Below are 20971 nucleotides of genomic sequence, written 5' to 3' on the forward strand. Positions count from 1 at the left end.
CACTCTGTAATATATACATCAATAACATCACCTCCGTATTCCACACTATAATATATAAATCAATAACATCACCTCAGTATCCCACACTCTGAAATATAAACATCAGTAACATCACCTCAGTATCCCACACTCTGTAATATAAACATCAATTACATCATTTCAGTATCCCATACTATAATAGATTCTTCAGTAACATCACCTCAGTATCCCACACAATAATATATACATCAATAACATCACCTCGGTATCCCACACTCTATAACGTATACATCAATAACATCATCTCAGTATCCCACACTATAACATAAATATCAATAGCGTCACCTCAGGATCCCACACTCTGTAATATATGCATCAATAACATCACCTCCGTATCCGACACTCTGTAGTATGTACATGAATAACATCACCTCAGTATCCCCACTCTGTAATATATATACAACAATAACATCACTTCAGTATCCCACATTCTGTAATATATACATCAATAGCATCACCTCCATATCCCACACTATAATATCTAAGTCAGTAACATCACCTCCGTATCCCACACTCTGTAATATAAACATCAATAACATCACCTCAGTATCCCACACACTGTAATATAAACATCCATAACATTACCTCCGTATCCCAGACTCCTGTAATATAAACATCAATAACATCACTGCAGTATACTACACTCTGTAATATATACATCAGTAACATCACCTCAGTATTCCACACTCTGTAATATATACATCAATAACATCACCTCAGTATTCCACACTCTGTAATATAAAAATCAACAACATCACCTCGGTATCCCACTCTATAAATATACATCAGTAACATCACCTAAGTATCGCACACTCTGTAATATCTACATCAATAACATCACCTCAGTATCCCACTCACTGTAATATAACCATCAGTAGCATCACCTCGGTATCCCACTCTCTGTAATATATACATCAATAACATCACCTCCGAATCCCACACGATAATATATAAATCAATAACATCACCTCAGTATCCTACACTCTTTAATATATACATCAATAACATCACCTCGGTATCCCACACTCTATAATATATACATCAATAGCATCACCTCAGTATCCCACACTCTGTAATATATAGATTCACTATACCATCGCGAAATACTGAAATGTCGAATTTCCGTATTTTGAGACTGAATAATCGAAAAACCACATACATGACAACCCACATTCATGACTACTACAATCACAACCATTCACACACACACACACACACACATAAACCTACCTAACTAAACAAACATGACAACACACACAAACACACTTAACCTACCTGTAAGGAGGGGGCAAGCCCCCCCACACACCCTCCACACCCCCCTGCTTATATATTCTAACTCCGAGGTCGCACTAAACACACACACACACACACACACTAAAATCCCTACCCATTATCCTCAAACACACAACACTTACCTGAAACCCCAGATAAATCCACAAACCGCACCACATGTCACGAACGCGACACCACGATACCAGCGGATACGACATTTGCAGATTTGGCTTAGTGTAGTTTCAGTTAATTGCACTTTCCACTATTCGGTCTCAACGTACTGAATTTCGACATTTCAGTACGAGATTGTCTAGTGTATCCGTAATATATAAATCAATAGCACCACCTCAGTATCCCACTCACTGTAATATATACATCAATAATATCACCTCAGTAGCCCACACTCTGTAATATATACATCAATAACACCATCTCATTATCACACATTCTATAATTTATACATCAATAACATCACCTCTGTATCCCACACCCTGTAATATCAACATCAATAACATCATCTCAGTATCCCACACTATAATAGATATATCAATAACATCACCTCAGTATCCCACACTCTATAGTATGAACATCAATAACATCACCTCCGTATCCCACACTATAATAGATACATCAATAACATCATCTCAGTATCCCGCACTGTGTAATATCTACAGCAATAACATCACCTCAGTATCCCAAAATATAATAGATACATCAATAACTTCACCTCAGTATCCCACACTCTGTAATATATACATCAACAATATCACCTCGGTATCCCACACTCTGTAATATCTACCTCAATAACATTACCTCCATATCCCACACTGTAATATCTAAATCAATAACATCACCTCTGTATCCCACACCCTGTAATATAAACATCAATAACATCATCTCAGTATCCCACACTATAATAGATACATCAATAACATCACCTCAGTATCCCACATTCTATAGTATAAACAACAATAACATCACCTCAGTATCCCACACTCTGCAATATCTACATCAATAACATCATCTCAGTATCCCACACTCTGTAATATCTACATCAATAACATCACCGCAGTATCCCAAAATATAATGGATACATCAATAACATCACCTCAGTATCTCACACTCTGTAATATATATACATCAACAACATCACCTCGGTATCCCACACTCTGTAATATCTACCTCAATAACATTACCTCCGTATCCCACACTATAATATCTAAATCGATAACATCACCTCAGTATCCCAGACTCTAAAATATAAACATCAATAATATCACGTCAATATCCCACACCCTATAATATATACATCAATAACATCACTTCGGTATCCCACACTCTGTAATATATACATTAATAACATCACCTCAGTATTCCGTCTATAAATATACATCAATAACAGCACCTCAGTATCACACATTCTGTAACATATACATCAATAACATCACCTCTGTATCCCACACTTTGTAATATATACATCAATAACATCACCTCATATCCCACACTCTGTAATATATACATCAGTAACATCACCTCCATATCCCACACTATAATATATAAATAAATAACATCACCTCAGTATCTCACACTCTGAAATATAAAAATGAATAACATCATCCCAGTATCCCACACACTGTAATACGTACATCAATAACATCACCTCATATCCCACACTCTTTAATATATACATCAATAACATCACCTCCATATCCCACACTCTGTAATATATGCTTCAGTAACATCACTTCAGTATCCCACACTCTGTAATATATACATCAATAACATCACCTCAGTATCCCACACTCTGTAATATGAACATCAATAACATCATCTCAGTATTCCACACTCTGTAATATATACATCAGTAACATCACCTCAGTATTCCACACTCTGTAATATATACATCAATAACATGACCTTAGTATCACACACACTGTAATATATACATCAAGAAAATCACCTCTGTATTCCACACTATGTAATATATACATCAATAACATCATCTCAGTATCCCACACACTGTAATATGTACATCAATAGCATCACCTCAGTATCCTACTCACTGTAATATATACATCAATAACATCACCTCAGTATCCCCTCTATAAATATACATCAATAACAGCACCTCAGGATCCCACACTGTGTAATATATACATCAGTAACACCACCTCAGTATCCCACACTATGTAATATATACATCAATAACATGACATTAGTATCCCACAGTCTGTAATATATACATCTGTGACATCACTTCAGTATCACACACTCTGTAATATATACATCAATAAAATCACCTCAGTATCCCACACTCTGTAATATATACATCAATAACATCACCTCTGTATCCCACACTATAATATATAAATCATTGACATCACTTCAGTATCTCACACTCTGAAATATAAACATCAGTAACATCATCTCAGTAATCCACACACTGTATAATAAGTACATCAATAACTTCACCTCAGTATCTCACGCTCTTTAATATGTACATCAATAACATAACATCCATATCCAACACTCTGTAATATATACATAAGTAACATCACCTCAGTATCCCACACTCTGTAATATATACATCAATAAAATGACCTTAGTATCACACACACTATATAATATATTCATCAAGAACATCACCTCAGTATCCAACACTATGTAAAATATACATCAATAACATCTCCTCAGTATCCCACACTCTGTAATATATACATCAATAACATCACCTCAGTATCCCACACTCTGTAATATAAACTTCAATAACATCTCCTCAGTATCCCACACTCTGAAATATAAAAATCAATAACATCATCTCAGTATCCCACACACTGTAATATGTACATCAATAACATCACCTCAGTGTCCCACACCCTGTAATATGTACATCAATAACATCACCTCAGTATCCCACACTCTGTAATATAAACTTCAATAACATCTCCTCAGTATTCCATGCTTCTTTAATATATACATCAATAACATCACCTCAGTATCCCCTCTATAAATATACATCAATAACAGCACCTCAGTATCCCACAATATATTTATCAGGAACATCACCTCGGTATCCCACACTCTGTAATATAAACTTCAATAACATTTCCTCAGTATTCCATGCTCTGTAATATATACATCAATAACATCACCTCAGTATCCCCTCTATAAATCTACATCAATAACAGCACCTCAGTATCCCACACTCTGTAATATATTTATCAATACATCACCTCAGTATCCCACACTCTGTAATATATACATCAGTAACATCACCTCCATATCCCACACTATAATATATAAATCAATAACATCACCTCAGTATCTCACACTCTGAAATATAAACATCAATAACATCATCTCAGTATCCCACACACTGTAATATGTACATCAATAACATCACCTCCGTATCCTACACTCTGTAATATATACTTCAGTAACATCACCTCAGTATCCCACACTCTAATATATACATCAATAATATTACCTCAGTATCCCACACTTTGTAATATGTACATCAATAACATGACCTTAGTATCCCACACTCTGTAATATATACATCAATAACATCACCTCAGTATCACGCATTCTGTAATATGTACATCAATAACATCACATTAGTATCCCACTCACTGTAATATAAACATCAGTAACATCATCTCAGTATCCCACACTCTGTATTATATACATCAATTACATCACATCAGTATTCCACACTGTGTAATATAAACATCAAAAACATCACCTCAGTATCGCACACTCTATAATATATACATCAATAACATCACCTCAGTATCCCACACTCTTTATTATGTCCATCAGTAACATCACCTCCGTATCCCACACTCTGTAATATATATATCAGTAACATCACCTCAGTATCCCACACTCTGTAATGTATACATCAAAAACATGACCTTAGTTATCCCACAGTCTGTAATATATACATCAGTAACATCACATCCGTATCCCACACTCTGTAATATATACATCAATAACATCACCTCAGTATCTCACACTCTGAAATATAAACATCAATAACATCATCTCAGTATCCCACACACTGTAATATTTACATCAATAACATCACCTCAGTATCCCATACTCTTTAATATATACATCAATAACATAACCTCCATATCCCACACTGTGTAATATACACATCAGTGACATCACCTCAATATCCCACACTCTGTAATATATACATCAGTAACATGACCTTAGTATCACACACACTGTAATATATACATCAATAACATCACCTCAGTATCCCACACTATGTAATATATACATCAATAACATCATCTCAGTATCCCACACTCTGTAATATGTACATCAGTAACATCACCTCTGTATCCCACACTTTGTAATATATATATCAATAACATCACCTCGGTATCCCACACTCTGTAATATATACATCAGTACATCACCTCAGTATCCCACCCTCTGTAATATATGCATCAATAGCATCACCTCAGTATCCCACACACTCTAATACATACATCAGTAACATTTCCTCAGTATCACACACTATAATAGATACATCAATAGCATCACCGCAGTATCCCACACTCTGTAATATATACATCAATAACATCACCTCAGTATCCCACACTCTGTAATACATACATCAATAATATCATCTCAGTATCCCTAACTCTGTAATATATTCATCAACAACATCACCTCAGTATCCCACACTCTTTAATGTATATATTTATTTACTAGTTTTACATTGCTTTACCAGGAAAATCTGACTGGGACAGAGCCCATTTTCAGTGAAGGGCGAGTAGAAATGCTCCAGATGCATGTCTTTGGAATGTGGGAGGAAATTGGAGAATACCCAAGCGAACACAGGAAGGACATGCAGACTCAGCCAGAAGGCACCCCAGTCAAGAATCAAACCGGAGAACCTATTGCTGTGAGATGACAACGCTAACCATTGCACCACTGCGCCACCCAGTCAATAACATTACCTCAGTACTCCACACTTTTTAATATATATATATATATATATATATATATATATATATATATATATATATATATATATACATGAACAACATCACCTCAGTATTCCACACAGTTTAATATATATAACAGTAACATCACCTCAATATCCCACATTCTATATATGAATAACATCAGCTCAGTATCCTACACTGTATAATAAACCAAAAAGTGAAAATGTCACAAAACAAATTAGTACCACTTCAGGGATTTCTACATTTGTGTCTCTAAAGCCCAGTATATCCCAAATAGTCTTTCTTCATGGCTCTAGTAATAAAATAGTGGTACCCATTTATGAAATGGGTGTGCCCACTGGTCATACAGTCCCTTTTCAAGGTTAACCCTGGAGAAGTGTCTTGTTAATTGACTTGCCTCAAGGCCACACAGTAGGATAATGACTAACTGATAGAACTTCTTATCTGAACACTAATTAAATGTATAACTTTACAGAAATCACTTGAGCAAAATTAATTGAAGCTTACAACTGTAGTCAAAAACTGAAAGCATGACCTCAAACTGCATTTTTTAGTCTGTTTTTATCAGTGTCTGTCACTCCATCACTGTGTGCTTTGGTTGTTGCTAAGACACTCATGAGTCGCTCATGAGTGATTGAATAGTTAAAATTAACCATTTCATGGCTATTACAAATCACATTAAGTAAGCACTTTACATTGCTGTTCCTGTGTCACCTGCTGGATTGTCAACTGGCTCACAGATAGTATGCAGGCAATCAAAATAGGGGAAGGCACCTCCACAAAGAGATGAATCACCATTGGAGTCCCCTTGGCTGACTAAGTTTGCAGATGAATGTAAGCTAGGAGCAGTCATTGAATCTACAAATAATTCCTGCAGGAAGATTTGTCTCAAATAAATAACTGGTGTCAAGTTCATGGTCTGAAACTAAATGCCAAAAAATGCATTATTGTATTCTTTGGGATGTCTTCTACCCCAGGGAACTACCACACTGCCAATACACCTCTAAGAGTTGGCCCAGTTATTCAGGATTTGGGAACGTAAGTGGACAGTGACCTAACTTTTCACCAGTGTGTCTATTATTGTAACAAAATCCTATATTATACATTTTATGACAAAAAGGAATTTTGTTGAGCTCTAGGGATGTCATTGTCCCCCTTTTTTCTACCCTCATTAGGTCAGTCATTGAATACAATGCCCCCCTTGCCATTTATCTAGCCAGACACATGCAGCAAATGGAACACCCACAGAAATACCTTACTAAAAGGATACAGGGTCTAAACAACATGCCCTACATGGACCAAATCAAAGCTCCGTCACTATACTTGGTATGCAACAGACTTCTAAGAGGTGACCTGTGTCGGACATGCAAGGCATCCTCTGACTCATTACTGATGGATTTACTGCACATCAGCAAGTCAAATGGCATCAGAAATACTCTGTCTAGGAGTCTAAACCACTTCCACACATCAAGCAAATGGTTTTGGGGTATATTTTCAGAGGTTACCACTGCTCTGGAACAGACTCTCCATCCACATAAAAGAAAGTGTATCCCTGTCTGTTTTCAAGCACAGCTTAAATCTATAGATGGGAAATAGAAAAGTTACCACAGGACTGTTCCCTGCACTGCTGATGGATAGATGCAGCTCCTAAATGCTTTATTCTATGCATGTGTCCCTCTCAAATTATCTATGGTATGATTTCAGTTATTCTCTTTAAGGGTAGTATTTAATTATTGACCATGGGATGGGTAGGACTAGTCTATAACCAAATGGGATAGGTTATTTTGAGCACTAAAAGGGGAACTGGATAGGCTTAAAATGGCCCACAAGGGCAACTAGCCTACTACTTACCTACCGAATCTGTGTTCGTATTAGCATTAAGACATTAATTCACCTTTATGCTACACTTTTCGTTTAACTAAATCACAATACACGAGTGTTGCTGGTGTGTGATACAAGAGTTTCATAGCACAATGCAAGATATTACAGTTGGGTATATCTGAACTCATACTGTATTATGTAGCTCATTTTTTTTTCATTCCAAGAACCAAACTCCACTCTCCCTCCTTAAACTCAAATAAAATAAAGCTGCAGCCCAAAGCTCAAAATGAAATGATCTTTTATTCCACTGAATTCACACTTTTAGTTGAAACAAACAGATGTGCAGTTTACTAAGCGCTTTCGCCTAGCATTACAGCTAAAGAGGCATCTTCAGAGTCAAATGTAGTAGTGCAAGGCACCCTGTTTAAAAATGTAGGTGGTAACATAATTATGACACAACTTCCTTGATTGCCAGTGTTAACTTTCTGTTTTCCAGTTAAAATTACTTAACATTTTTCACATAACATCATATTTAAAATACAAAACACAAAACAGACACTACATAGAAAGTGTTCAAAATCAGCACCTCCATAATTATTTCCTAAAATAATAAACAACAGAGCAAGACTCTGAAGATGCCTTTTTAGCTGTAATGCTAGGTGAATGTTCTTAGTCAACTGTGTCTCTTTGTTTCAACTAATAGTGTGAATTCAGTGGATTGAAAGACCATCCTTTCATTTTGAGCTTTGGGCTGCAGCTTTATTTTATTTGCATTTTTTAATTGCTTGAAAAGCTGTCTTACTCTGAACCTATTCTGGGATGTTTTTTAACAATTATTTAAGGCGCTTAGTCAGTGTACAGATGGACAGTGACATACAATCCTATTTCATTCAGTCATGTTCCTCTTTGTGTTACAGAATTTTATATTGATGTTACAGTATCTAGGTGCATTCATTTATTCATTTTTTTTTGTGGGGGATCACTTTCTGTTCTTTTCAGTTGTTTCTGTGATGGAGTGCTTATAGTACAGGGAAAATTAAAATGATCTGGAACATTTTTTCCACACTATAGAAATGAAGATGTCCGTGAAGGCTTAGTTATTACTGGAAATGGGATTGGTTTACGACTGACTGCAATGCAATACTGGAACTGCAGTGAAGCTGGAATGGACCCATCTGCCACAAAAGTTGTAATAGCAGAGTCACTGCCCCAGCAAGGTACAGTGGTGGTATTAACACATTTACTACTCTCCTTTACTTGGCTTAGTAAGCTTGTTTAACAATAAAATCACCAAAACGTCAGACAATTTTTTACAACTAAAATTACAGATGGTACTTTTTATTGGCTATGTTTTTTTTTAACAAGGAATAACTTCTTTTAAGTGAAGCAGATTATTTTCCTTTAAATGTACAGATTGTTTATGATAGTGTTTTGCATTTGTGCCTGACATGAAAGTGAATGCCATAGCAGTTGGCCATTTCTTTAATGGTACTTAATGTTGCATAGCTGTGCAGTTCCAAGGCAGTATAGAAATAAAAGGAACATTCTTACCATATAATTTGATCTGCAGCAAGGACCCTCCTTAATGCATCTTAAGCTGGGTAAGGGTAATCTACCATTCAGAGTTTGGCATCATTTTTCAGGAGACCCAATTGTTTAATGACAGTTAGACCCATTTTCTACCAGTTTATACTCTTTTCTTTAGGAAGTACACCTATGCTAATCAGAAGTCTTCTTTCAAGATTTACATTCCTGTTGTAGCCAGGTGATGCACAAATATATGTTTGTGCGATTTATAGGGAGCCTCCTAGTTAAAGCCAGCTAGAAGCTGATCCCTGTGGTGGAAGGGAGGGAATTATTGATACATCTGTGTAGGGCCTTCTCATAAGTAAACTGATACAATAAGAACATATATGTTATAGCCAACTTCAGAAACTCTTCTTGATGGGTCCGAGGCTGGGTAGAATCTCAGGTAGTGCTTCCTCACATGTACAGCTTAAGCTTAATCCATAGGTCAACCCTAACACTAGCCAGTCAGCTAACCGTGGCACTACAGACAGCAACCCTGATTTCTGTACTGCAAACCAGAAAGAATCTGGAAAGCCATCGTGGAACAGAGAGTCCTCAAAACTGGATATGCAGGCAAGCCAATGAGCAGTATAGAAAGTGGTCCCAAATGTAGAAAATCACCATCCCAAAGAGGAAGAAAACCTGATGTTCAGGGAGTATTCTCCATGCCCTGACGTAAAATAACCACCTCCCCAGCAGGGAATGGGTGGTATCAAAAGAAGGTCCTTCAATCACTGCAGAAGGTATGTGGAGGGGGAACCCCCATGATCAAGTCAAAGGTGGCTGGGAAGGAATATAAGCAGCTTGCAGATGGAGAGGAAGCTTCCCATCTTCCATCCTGAGCCGAGTCCAAAGATGCTCAAGGACAGGCACTGGCAGCCCACAGATGCTGAAAGACTCCAACAATACATGACCAAGAAAAGGACCCTAGCTAGGAAAGTAGACAGACTTTCCAACACCCCCATCCTCCAGGTATAAGAGCCATCACTAGTTGGCATGCCTTGACTATCAGGCTACATAAAGGAGGTTAGACAATGTTGAGAGGAGGGTCTGGACATACCTTCACCGGCTTTCCGTTTCTTCATCAGTTAACTGACTCCTGTTGGGATGTGAAAGCTTATGTTGGCAGTTCAGCTCAGATGGTTAAGGCTCTGAGGTGTTAATGAGATTTATGCTCTTATCCTGGGTTTGATTTCTTCAGTTTCTATTTTCAAACTGGGCAAGTTTGAACAAGTCACTTAATCGGACAGTGCTCCCAGGATCCCATGACTGAAATGCTGATCATACCAAGAAGAAGAAGCAATCCACAAAACCTGTAAGGATTCATCTATTTTAGGAAGAGTAACCCAAATGACAGTAGCAGACCTTTGCTTTTTCTATTTGGCATTAAGGGAGGACCATGTTTAGGCAGCCCTAAGCTGTTAACTCAAGATGTAGAAACACAAGGTAAGGAGATTCAACCCCAACCAATGGAGAAAAAACATCTACCTATCTGACTTGAACAGGCAATGAACAAGGGGCAGAGATAACCACAATACCTCAGAAAAGAGAGTTATCACAGCAGAGCTGCATCCCCTGCCAGTAAATCAACAACAGTTCCTCATTATTTTTTACTAAATAGAAGACTCTATACTTGATCAAAGCAGGAGGTAGGAACCCAAGGACTTCCATCTCCAAATCCTTACAAAGAAAGATTACAGTGATAGCAGTAAAGAGGATAGGTGACCAAGAGGATAGGTGACAACTCTGAAGGTGAAGGGCCATTAGTCCAAATAAAAATCACTTTAGCTATTAAATCTATTTAACTCATTCTGAAGCCCTGTCTGTAGGAGGAGTAAAGATGTATTTTGGAAGTTTTGGGTAGTTTATTCAGTTAAATAGGTAGGTGAGTGCTCTTCTGCTAATGTATTACATTCAACAGGTCACTTGTTAAAGACGGTTACAGACAGTAATGGAAGGGTCCAAGGGAGTTGATCGGAGGAGAATCTGGAATATGGAAAAACAGTGAGCCAGTTCCAAAGCTTAAAGGTTAGTCCCTTATTTCAATATTTCTGAAAGACTTGTGAGGTTTTACCAGCCTGTGGAACCTCATTTTTAGTTAAAAGGTTTTGGTTTTTATCAAACAAAAGATGACAAAACACTATTCCTATAGCACTATATTTAAGAAAACACTTTCACCTGAGCTTTATCAGGTCCAGCTAAAAGAGTAGTTTGTAGAGTGGTTTACAGTTTGATAACTGAAAATGCCTGCTTTTATGAGGTTATCACCAGACTTTATTAGCCTCTTTTGTATCACATGTAATATGAGAGGCTGTGTTTGCCTTTGTGGGATCATATTCCTTGAAGCAAATTATGAAAACAGTGCCAGCTTATAAGAGGCTTGTATGCATGATTAATATGACCAGTCCCTATTCTTCTTCTGATGATGACAGACCTTTTTATATACAGAGGGTAAAACACTTCCTTACACTGTGAAGGACAACAACGAGGAAAAGAAAAGGCAAACCCTACTAGAATCTCCTGTTGTCCACCACGGCAGTAAAACTTGATAATAAAATCAAAACTTTAATAAAAAAGGGAATGTAACATAAAACAAGCAGTCCTCAGTCTTCCGATAAACGCTTTCGGCAAATATGCCTTCCTCAGATTGTAAAAAAGGACTGTTCAGCTTTTGCATTTATAAGGCGTCACAGCCATTCATCTGGGACACGCCCTTGTTGCAAACCAAAAGGAGGCCAGCTAGCAAAGAGATATAATTTCCTTCATTATAATTAAAGACGCAGTACTACTTTTTACTATGAGATTGTATATGAGTAAACTAGTAGCTATGTATGTGAATACATTATATGAGTGAAGCAACATTCAAGTAAGCTTGCTGATCGTATTCCTTGTATTCCTAAGCGCAGGTTTTAATGGCACAATGGTATTCAAGCCTGATAATCTGTTCGCTCTTAAATTAATTATCCAGCATGTTTCCCTTAACTCTGTGCGATTATGAACATCGCCTCCTTTTGTGGTCTGACAGACTGCCTCTGTGACCTTAAATACAAAGTGATGAGAAGGATACTGTACTATATGGGCTGCTAAGGCATTATTGGGATTTTTCTGTTTGATGTCCCTTAAATGTCTAAGGATACGTTCCTTAAGAAGTTGATTTGTTTTGCCAACATAGAAAGCACTACATTGGCAGCAAGTCGCTAAGTATATAATGTGGGAACTAGTACAATTAGCATAAACATTAAACTTGTACTGTTGCCTGGAGTATGGATGTACAAAAGTATTAGAGCTATCAATGGAGTTGCAAGCTTTGCATCTCAGTCATTTGAAAGTGCCCTTTCTGTTAGAATTGGGTCTATTTCTTTCAAAACCATCTTTGTTGCAAATGAGACGTTTCAAATTCTTCTTATTCTTGTATAGGAATCTGGGCTGTTCCCCTATGATGTCTTTTATTTTGTCATCAGTTGTCAGTACTGGCCAAAACTTCCTAATAACTTCACATACTTGCATATTGTCAGTAGTGTATGTTAACAAACATTTAAGTTGCTGTGATTGAGTTTTAAAATCCAGACTCTCATGACTCGATGTAGGAAACGTCTCATTTGCAACAAAGATGGTTTTGAAAGAAATACGCCCAATTCTAACAGAAAGGGCACTTTCAAATGCCTGAGAGGCAAAGCCTGCAACTCCATTGATAGCTCCAATACTTTTATAGATCCATACTCCAGGCAACAGTACAATTTTAATGTTTATGCTGATTGTACTAGTTCCCACATTATATACTGAGCGACTTGCTGCCAATGTAGTGCTTTCTATGTTGGCAAAACAAATCAATGTGTTAAGCAACGTATCCTTAGACATTTAAGGGACATCAAACAGAAAAATCCCAATAATGCCTTAGCAGCCCATATAGTATAGTATCCTTCTCATCACTTTGTATTTAAGGCCATAGAGGCAGTCTGTCAGACCACAAGAGGAGGCGATGTTCATAATCACACAGAGTTAAGGTAAAAATGCTGGATAATTAATTTAAGAGCGAACAGACTACCAGGCTTGAATACCATTGTGCCATTAAAACCTGCGCTTAGGAATAGAAGGAATACGATCAGCAAGCTTACTTGAATGTTGCTTCACTCATATAATGTATTCACATACATAGCTACTAGTTTACTCATATACAATCTCATAGTAAAAAGAAGTACTGCGCCTTTAATTATAATGAAGGAAATTATACCTCTTTGCTAGCTGGCCTCCTTTTGGTTTGCAACAAGGGCGTGTCACAGCTGAATGGCTGTGATGCCTTATAAATACAAAAGCTGAACAGTCCTTTTTTACAATCTGAGGAAGGCATATTTGCCGAAAGCATTTATTGGAAGACTGAGGACTGCTTGTTTTATGTTATATTCCCTTTTTTATTAAAGTTTTGATTTTATTATCAAGTTTTACTGCCATGGTGGACAACAGGAGTTTCTAGTAGTTTTTATATACAGAGGAGGTAGTTGCTTTGAGCCATACTTGGTGACTCCCATTTTTTGAAGCCTCCAGAGAAGTAGCTTACAGTGGAAACATGTCACATTGCTCATTTTTACAGAGCTCATAGATGTGTACAATTAGGAGAAATATGGAAGTACAGTTTAAGACCTCGGAACCTTTTGTGTAGGCTTTTTGTGCTCATTGAGTAAAAGTCCACCAGATGGTGAACTGCAGAGTATTAAAAAATTTTAATAAAAATAAGTATTTCAGATCTTTAAGCCTGTGGTGTAAAGAATACAGCCATGTGGAATGGAGCCCCGGGATAACAATTTTCACTGTACTGCTGATTACAGAAATGATAAGTGCAAGGCACGTGGATAGGACATCTATACATAGTTGCTGTGGGGTATCACAGTGAGAGGGAGAATGCCCCTGGTCTCAGACCATGGATTTATGTTGTACCAGTCTGCGGTCTTCACTATTAAGTCTCTTCCTGAGTCTAGCAGTTTGTCGGGGCTCTTCTGTTCAGATTTTTCTCTCTCCAGTTTCCAGAGGGTGAAGTCCAGGGACTTTTCTGTTCAGGGGTTCTTCTTGGTATTTTGGAGCCTGGAACTGAGTTCCTTAAAATAGAGAATACGTGAAAATGGGGGGTGGGTAACATACTAAGTCAAAGGTTGAGTACCTTGAAACTTTCCTTACTCCATTGTACAGTACTGTACGACTCTCTATCGGGTACAGGGAGCAAGTTTAGACATTCATTGTGCTTATGTTCAATATGCAGTGTTTTTTTTTTTTAAGTTGTGGGACTTGAAATTTACTGGTTTCATGGTTTTGATAAGGAGATCCTAGTAGAGTAAGGATCCTGTAGACCCAACCCCACCAGGGCTGCAAGCTTACCTTTTGAACCCTCAAAGGGAAGTCCATCGGGAAGAGATTCCTTCGTCTTCTCATTCTCCAAAGACTTGATGATAATGAGGTCTGCATAAGCTTGGTGTAAAGTAAGAGACTGCGGCACATATCAGTACGTGAGAACTTGATGCACTGGAAGAGTAGAGCAAGATGAAGAGAGGCTTGTGCTAAGCCCAGCCAGAGCATACAGCCAAGTTCATACAGCTAAGATCCAGTACTTATGAGTCTAGCTTTTACCGGAAATATAATTTGTACCATCTCTTGTCTGAGCCACAGTCCCTGGTACAGGCTTACCCTGCAAATCCATTTTCATGAAAGGTTAAGCTGTCTGGATAGGCTGAGCTGTTGGGCCTAAGAGAGGAAGCCTGCACCCTGAATCCTGAATACCCACTATATACCAGATAACTCCTTGGGCTACTGCCATAATCTGCCTGGATAGGCGGTGCATTGGGCACTAGAAGAGGAAGCCTCAGCCCTGAATACCCCCAGTCCATCACCAGGGGACTCCTTGGGCTACTGCCATAATCTGCCTGGATAGGCTGTACATTGGGCACTAGAAGAGGAAGCCTCAGCCCTGAATACCCCTAATTTATCACCAAAGAATTCCATGGGCCTTTATTAGTCTGGATAGGTTGAACAGAGGGCCCCAGGAAAGGATGTCTCAGCCCTGAATTTCCCCAGTTCATCTCCAGATAATGACACAGGTGACTTTCCATAATCTGTCTGGAAGGGCTGAGCAGTTGGCCCTAGGAGAGGAAGGCTTAGCCCTGAATATTCCCCATCCATCAGCAGATAACCCCATAGGCCACTTACCATACTCGGTCTGGGTAGTAGCTGGACCAAGCTGATTAGATAGGAGAGGACAGCACAAACACACAGGCTATACCCCACCTAGAGGAAGCTGGGGGAGTGCCTTTCTCATGAAAGAACTAGGATAAGGGTGTAACTCAAATAACAAAGAGCAGCCTCTGCCCCAGGAGGCAATGGATCTGTAACTCGGGGAAATGAAGTTCCTCTCAGTCCTCACTGTGAATCTTGACATGCACATGTACACTTCGATTAAGAGGAAAAATTTGTACCTGACACAGACTCGACTTTTCAGTACCCATATATTTTTTGGCTAGGCTACAGCAACAAAAAAAAAATGCATTAGCTGTATAAATTCATGATTTTAGTTATGGAACCTAAAGTGATATTCTACAGCCTGATGATAATATGAAAATGATGTGTTTTTACAAATAGATGTCTTAAGATGCATTCTAGCATTAAGTTCAACTACAGCCATACCACAGTTTCAAGCGTTAATTCAAAAATGTTTCAGTACTCTCGAGACTTTGTTTGAAAACACACAGTTACTATTGAATACAAAAACCAAAATAAATACAATTAATAATGCTGTGTTTGATCTGATTCCACCCAAGTAAATCTGCAAAAACTCAAAATCGGATTAGGCTATAATATAAAAATAGAATGTGCATGGCAGCCAAAGCTGCTGAGGAAATGATTGCTTGAGAATTAAGGTTAATTGTAGTTTTACTGAGGTGGCATCAAAGTCCTTTACCTGAACATCTCCCTTATATATATATATATATATATATATATATATATATATATATATATACACACACCATGGAGATGAACACTGTCCAGAATCTGTTTTACACAGGAAGTTACATTGTGCATCAAAGGGACTCGGTAGATACCCATGTTTAAAATACTTCTGCTTAAAAATCTTGAACATTACAATCTGTTTGCATTGAATATTTAGTAGTATAAACAAAAAGTAAATATGACCAAAATTGTATAAACCCAAAAAATCCTGCATGACTTTAGTTCTTTTTGATAAAATTTTATGGAGCAAAAAGACCTAATTCAGAATTACCAAATCTATATAAAAAGGTAAATTTGTGAATGTAATCAGATGTAAATTAAAAAAAAAAGTTCTTTGAGCTAGTTCAGTATAACTCAGACAAATGATAGCCATAAATCGGAACTACATGTCTTAATTAAAATGCATTAAGACATGTTGCTTTAAACGCAAGGAGATGTAAGAAGAGAGAGCTAGAGCAGACAGTTTGATAAGTTTAGTTTGTGGCTGTTAGTTTTTATAGTTGTTTAAACTGAATAAATATTCATTTAACTCTGTTTTTTAATCTCAGACTCATGTGTAATGGAAGAAGAAAGGGAATTCCATTACATAGTCATAGAATAGAAGGAAAAAGTCATGGTGAATGAAACAAAATGCCAGACAGTTGTTAGTTGGTGAAAAAGTTTGTAAAGAAAGCCTTCTCATGTTTTACAAGTAAAGCATTGTACTTGGAGCCTTTGGAAGACTGGCTGTAATTCTGGCCACTGTGTTATAGGGAATGGTTTGCCTGTACAATTCACTGTATAGCGCAGATGTTAAAGCTATCCCAGCAGAAGTTAATGATGGGGCAAGTGTAGCACCCAGAAAGTTTGTAGACAGGTGTTTAAACTAGCCCAAATGTTAAAACTACCCTAATAGAAGTTTATGAGCATAGCTCCCATTAAGTCTCTAGTGTGTCTTTTTTATGTAGCTTTATGGTAGATGCATTTATGTTGTTGTTGTGTCTTTTCGGATTTTCCCGGTTAGGGGTCGCCACAGCGGAACTCCGGTCCGCTAATGATTGGTAGTTGATTTTTACATGCCGAGTTACCAACCCTGACGCACAGCCTTCAACAAAGGTATGCCCATTCACGCATGTCTCCATGCAGAAGACGGTCTAGCTGAGAATTGAACCGGACAGCGTCTTACTGTGAGGCGACAATGCTACCGCAGCACCACCACCGCATTTATGTATTCAGAGCAAGTAACAGATTTGGCCATTGGCACATGGTGGTACCTGACAAATCTGTCTTCTGTCATAGGGGTTACACTCAAGTACCTGACAGCTGTTGGGGTTAGTGAGGCGTTCAATTAAATTTGTTGTGTATGTGGAGGTGCTTACTGGGCTACCATTAGATTTTAAAGTATTAAGCTGGAAAGAGTTCTGCTTTATCCACTCTTCTAAGGAGAATAAGCAAATATGCAGAGGAAGGCAACAACAGAACCGCAACCACATACTTAATAAAATAAATAAAAGATTTATTGAGTGCGCTTTCGTCAAAAGACTTCTTCAGAATAACAAATAAATCAATGAAATTTCCTTTTTAAAAACACATGTAGCATTTCATAGGTTGAATAAATCACACATGACTTGACATAATTTCCCCTGCCACATATACATTTTTGAAAACCTGTTCACATTACTTCAAGATCAAAACACCTAATGTTCATAGTTACAATGTCCCTGAAAAAATATTAAATGAATAAAAAAAACACCAATTCATGTAAAAGTAGTGACATTTATATAAGTCAACCACTAATAAATATTGTTAAATAAAATACATTGATTTTAACCTTAACAAAGAGCCAAGAGACTATCTATCATTAAGGCCAGATGCAATACAAGCGTTTGTTCTGATTTGGCATTTGTGTTCAAGAAACTCAAGATGTACATCTGAAGGTTTCCCCTCTAAAGCCCAGATCCACATGGTCAATGACCCAAAAATTTAAACGATTGAGTAGGAAACTTCCTAATATGTTTGTAGAGGGCGTTGCCCTCATTTTTCTGTCTTATGTCATAAAGATGTTGGTAGATTCTTTATTTTAGAGCTCCAATAGTTTTTCTTATGTAGAAACTGTCACAGGAATCACAGACTGCAAGATATACCACACATTTAGAAAAACAATAATATTTTTTTCTTAAGCCAGATGGTCCCAAAACTTTTACCCACTAGTTTAGATCCTTCCATGATGTAAGAACACTGACCACATCTACCACATTTGTTGTTACCAGCTGTATCCAAAATTTCCATTTTCTTCCCCTCAATTAGTCCCTTCAAGGACATATCCCTTTTGTAAACAATAAGGGGTTGTGTACCAACCTTACAAGAAACTTCATTGTCTAGGTTGAAAATGCACCATAGTTTTTTAATGATTTGTTTTATATCAAATAAATCCAAGGTATAGGTAAGAATCAAAGCCCTACCAATTCTGTTACCACCTACAATTCTCTACCTTCTCAGGAAGTCCAGAAAAAAGCAAAACTTTTTAAGTATCTTGCTGTCATTTTTCCAATACTTCACTATAAATACTATTAACAAAGACAGCCGGGTAACCCCTTTTTCCAACATATTCTGCAGTACATTACATTCAGCCAAAAAATCAGATTCCTCAGAAATCATCCTTGCAAATCTCACATATTGCCCTTTAACAAGGGACTTCTGTTAAGATGGATGCGAACTCTGAAAGTGTAACAGAGTTTGAATATGTGGGCTTCCTGTATAAATGGGAGGTAGAAATCTTCCTATCAAGGTACTTCTTAATGGTAATGTTCAAGTAGTTTAACTGATGCAAATCTTTGACCATAGTAAATTTCAAGAAATGTGTAGTACTGTTGATATATGTAAAAAAACCTATCCAAATCAACTTTACTTGCTTGCTTGCATCTTTCGGCTTTTCCTGGTTAGGGGTCGCCACAGCGGAACTCCGGTCCGCTTATGATTGGTAGTTGATTTTTACGTGCCGAGTTACCAGCCCTGACGCACAACCTTCAATGAAGGTACACCCATTCACGCACGTCTCCACGCAGAAGACGCTTTAGCTGAGAATCGAACCGGACAGTGTCTTACTGTGAGGCGACAATGCTACCTGTCCAAAAAAGAACCATATCATCCAAGTACCGACCATACAGTGCCCGCATACTTTTAAATTCTGAGTCTAGAATGTACAAATCTTCCCAGTGAGCAAGAACAATGTTGGTGAATGCCGGGGCACAACAAGCACCCATAGCCATACCTTGAGTTTGTTTAAAAATCTGACCTTTGAAAGTAATAAAATTGTTGTCTAGTACTAGTTCCATACAAGTACGGAGTTTTAAAATAGTATTATGGTCCATACTGGAATTGAAACAAAGATAGTCATAGAACCACTCAACCCCAATTTTATGTGGAATTACAGAAAAAAGGTCGCAGATGTCAATTGTGACCATAATCAAAGTGTCAGAATACATCTCAGGCTTGATTTTTTCCCCCAAAATCTCAATAATCTTTTATCACCCATTGCCTATCATCTAATACATGTTTAACCCTGCTATCAATATATTTTGCTAAGCAAAGAGTCTTTGATGCTTTAGCATCGACAATTGGGTGCAACGGGGGGTCCACAATAGATTTGTGGACCTTTGGGATTCCAAAAATAATTGGAATTTTGGGATGTTTGAAACTCAAAAAGTCAAAGATATCCAAACTAATCTGACCATTTAAAAGTAGTTCTTCTAAGGTCAAGTCTATGTTTCTGTAAGACAAATTTAACTCATTCTTAGACACTTCAGTATAGATGGAACTAAAGAGCATCACCACCAGTCCCCCTCCTTTGTCCGGTTTCATAAGTCTTATATCACCTCTGTCTAAAATATCCTTCAACAGAAGTGTTTCAGCCTCAGATAAATTGGAGGGTGTCAACTGTTTGCCCTTTGTCAGAGTTTCCCTAATTTCTAACTCACAAAGGGATTCAAAAATCTGTGCTATTGGATGAACTGGGGGTATGAACAAACTAGATCTAGACAACTGTCCTGTATTAAGGTTCAAATTATCACCATGAAAAAACAGCAAGATTCAGTTTCCTACAAAACATTTTCAGCTGTAAAATGGTATCAATTAAATTAGCATTCCTTGCAGGTACAAAGTTTAAAACCTGTGGAAAAAAATTCAGCCCATTCAGGCCCAACATTAATATGACTGTAGTTGTAAACAGTAAAATCACCACACAGATTGTTAACAATTGTAACCCCATCATTGTCCATGTTTTCATAGTTAACAAAATCTAATTTTGGTAAACT

General features: G+C 37.5%; 1 protein-coding gene across 3 annotated transcripts in view; it reads left to right on the forward strand.

Moving 5' to 3' along the window:
• HPDL (4-hydroxyphenylpyruvate dioxygenase like) overlaps positions 1–20971 on the forward strand; it is a 555822-nt gene that overhangs the window by 209816 nt on the left and 325035 nt on the right. For all 3 annotated transcript variants that reach the window (XM_044056863.1, XM_044056864.1, XR_006362808.1), the window contains exon 2: positions 9192–9337. In XM_044056863.1, coding sequence (XP_043912798.1) covers positions 9192–9337 — 146 coding nt within the window. The remainder of the gene's footprint in view (positions 1–9191; positions 9338–20971) is intronic.

Source organism: Protopterus annectens, chromosome 14.part0 (assembly GCF_019279795.1).
Source record: "Protopterus annectens isolate FY-2018-M chromosome 14.part0, PAN1.0, whole genome shotgun sequence".
NCBI classification, from domain to species: Eukaryota; Metazoa; Chordata; order Ceratodontiformes; family Protopteridae; genus Protopterus; species Protopterus annectens.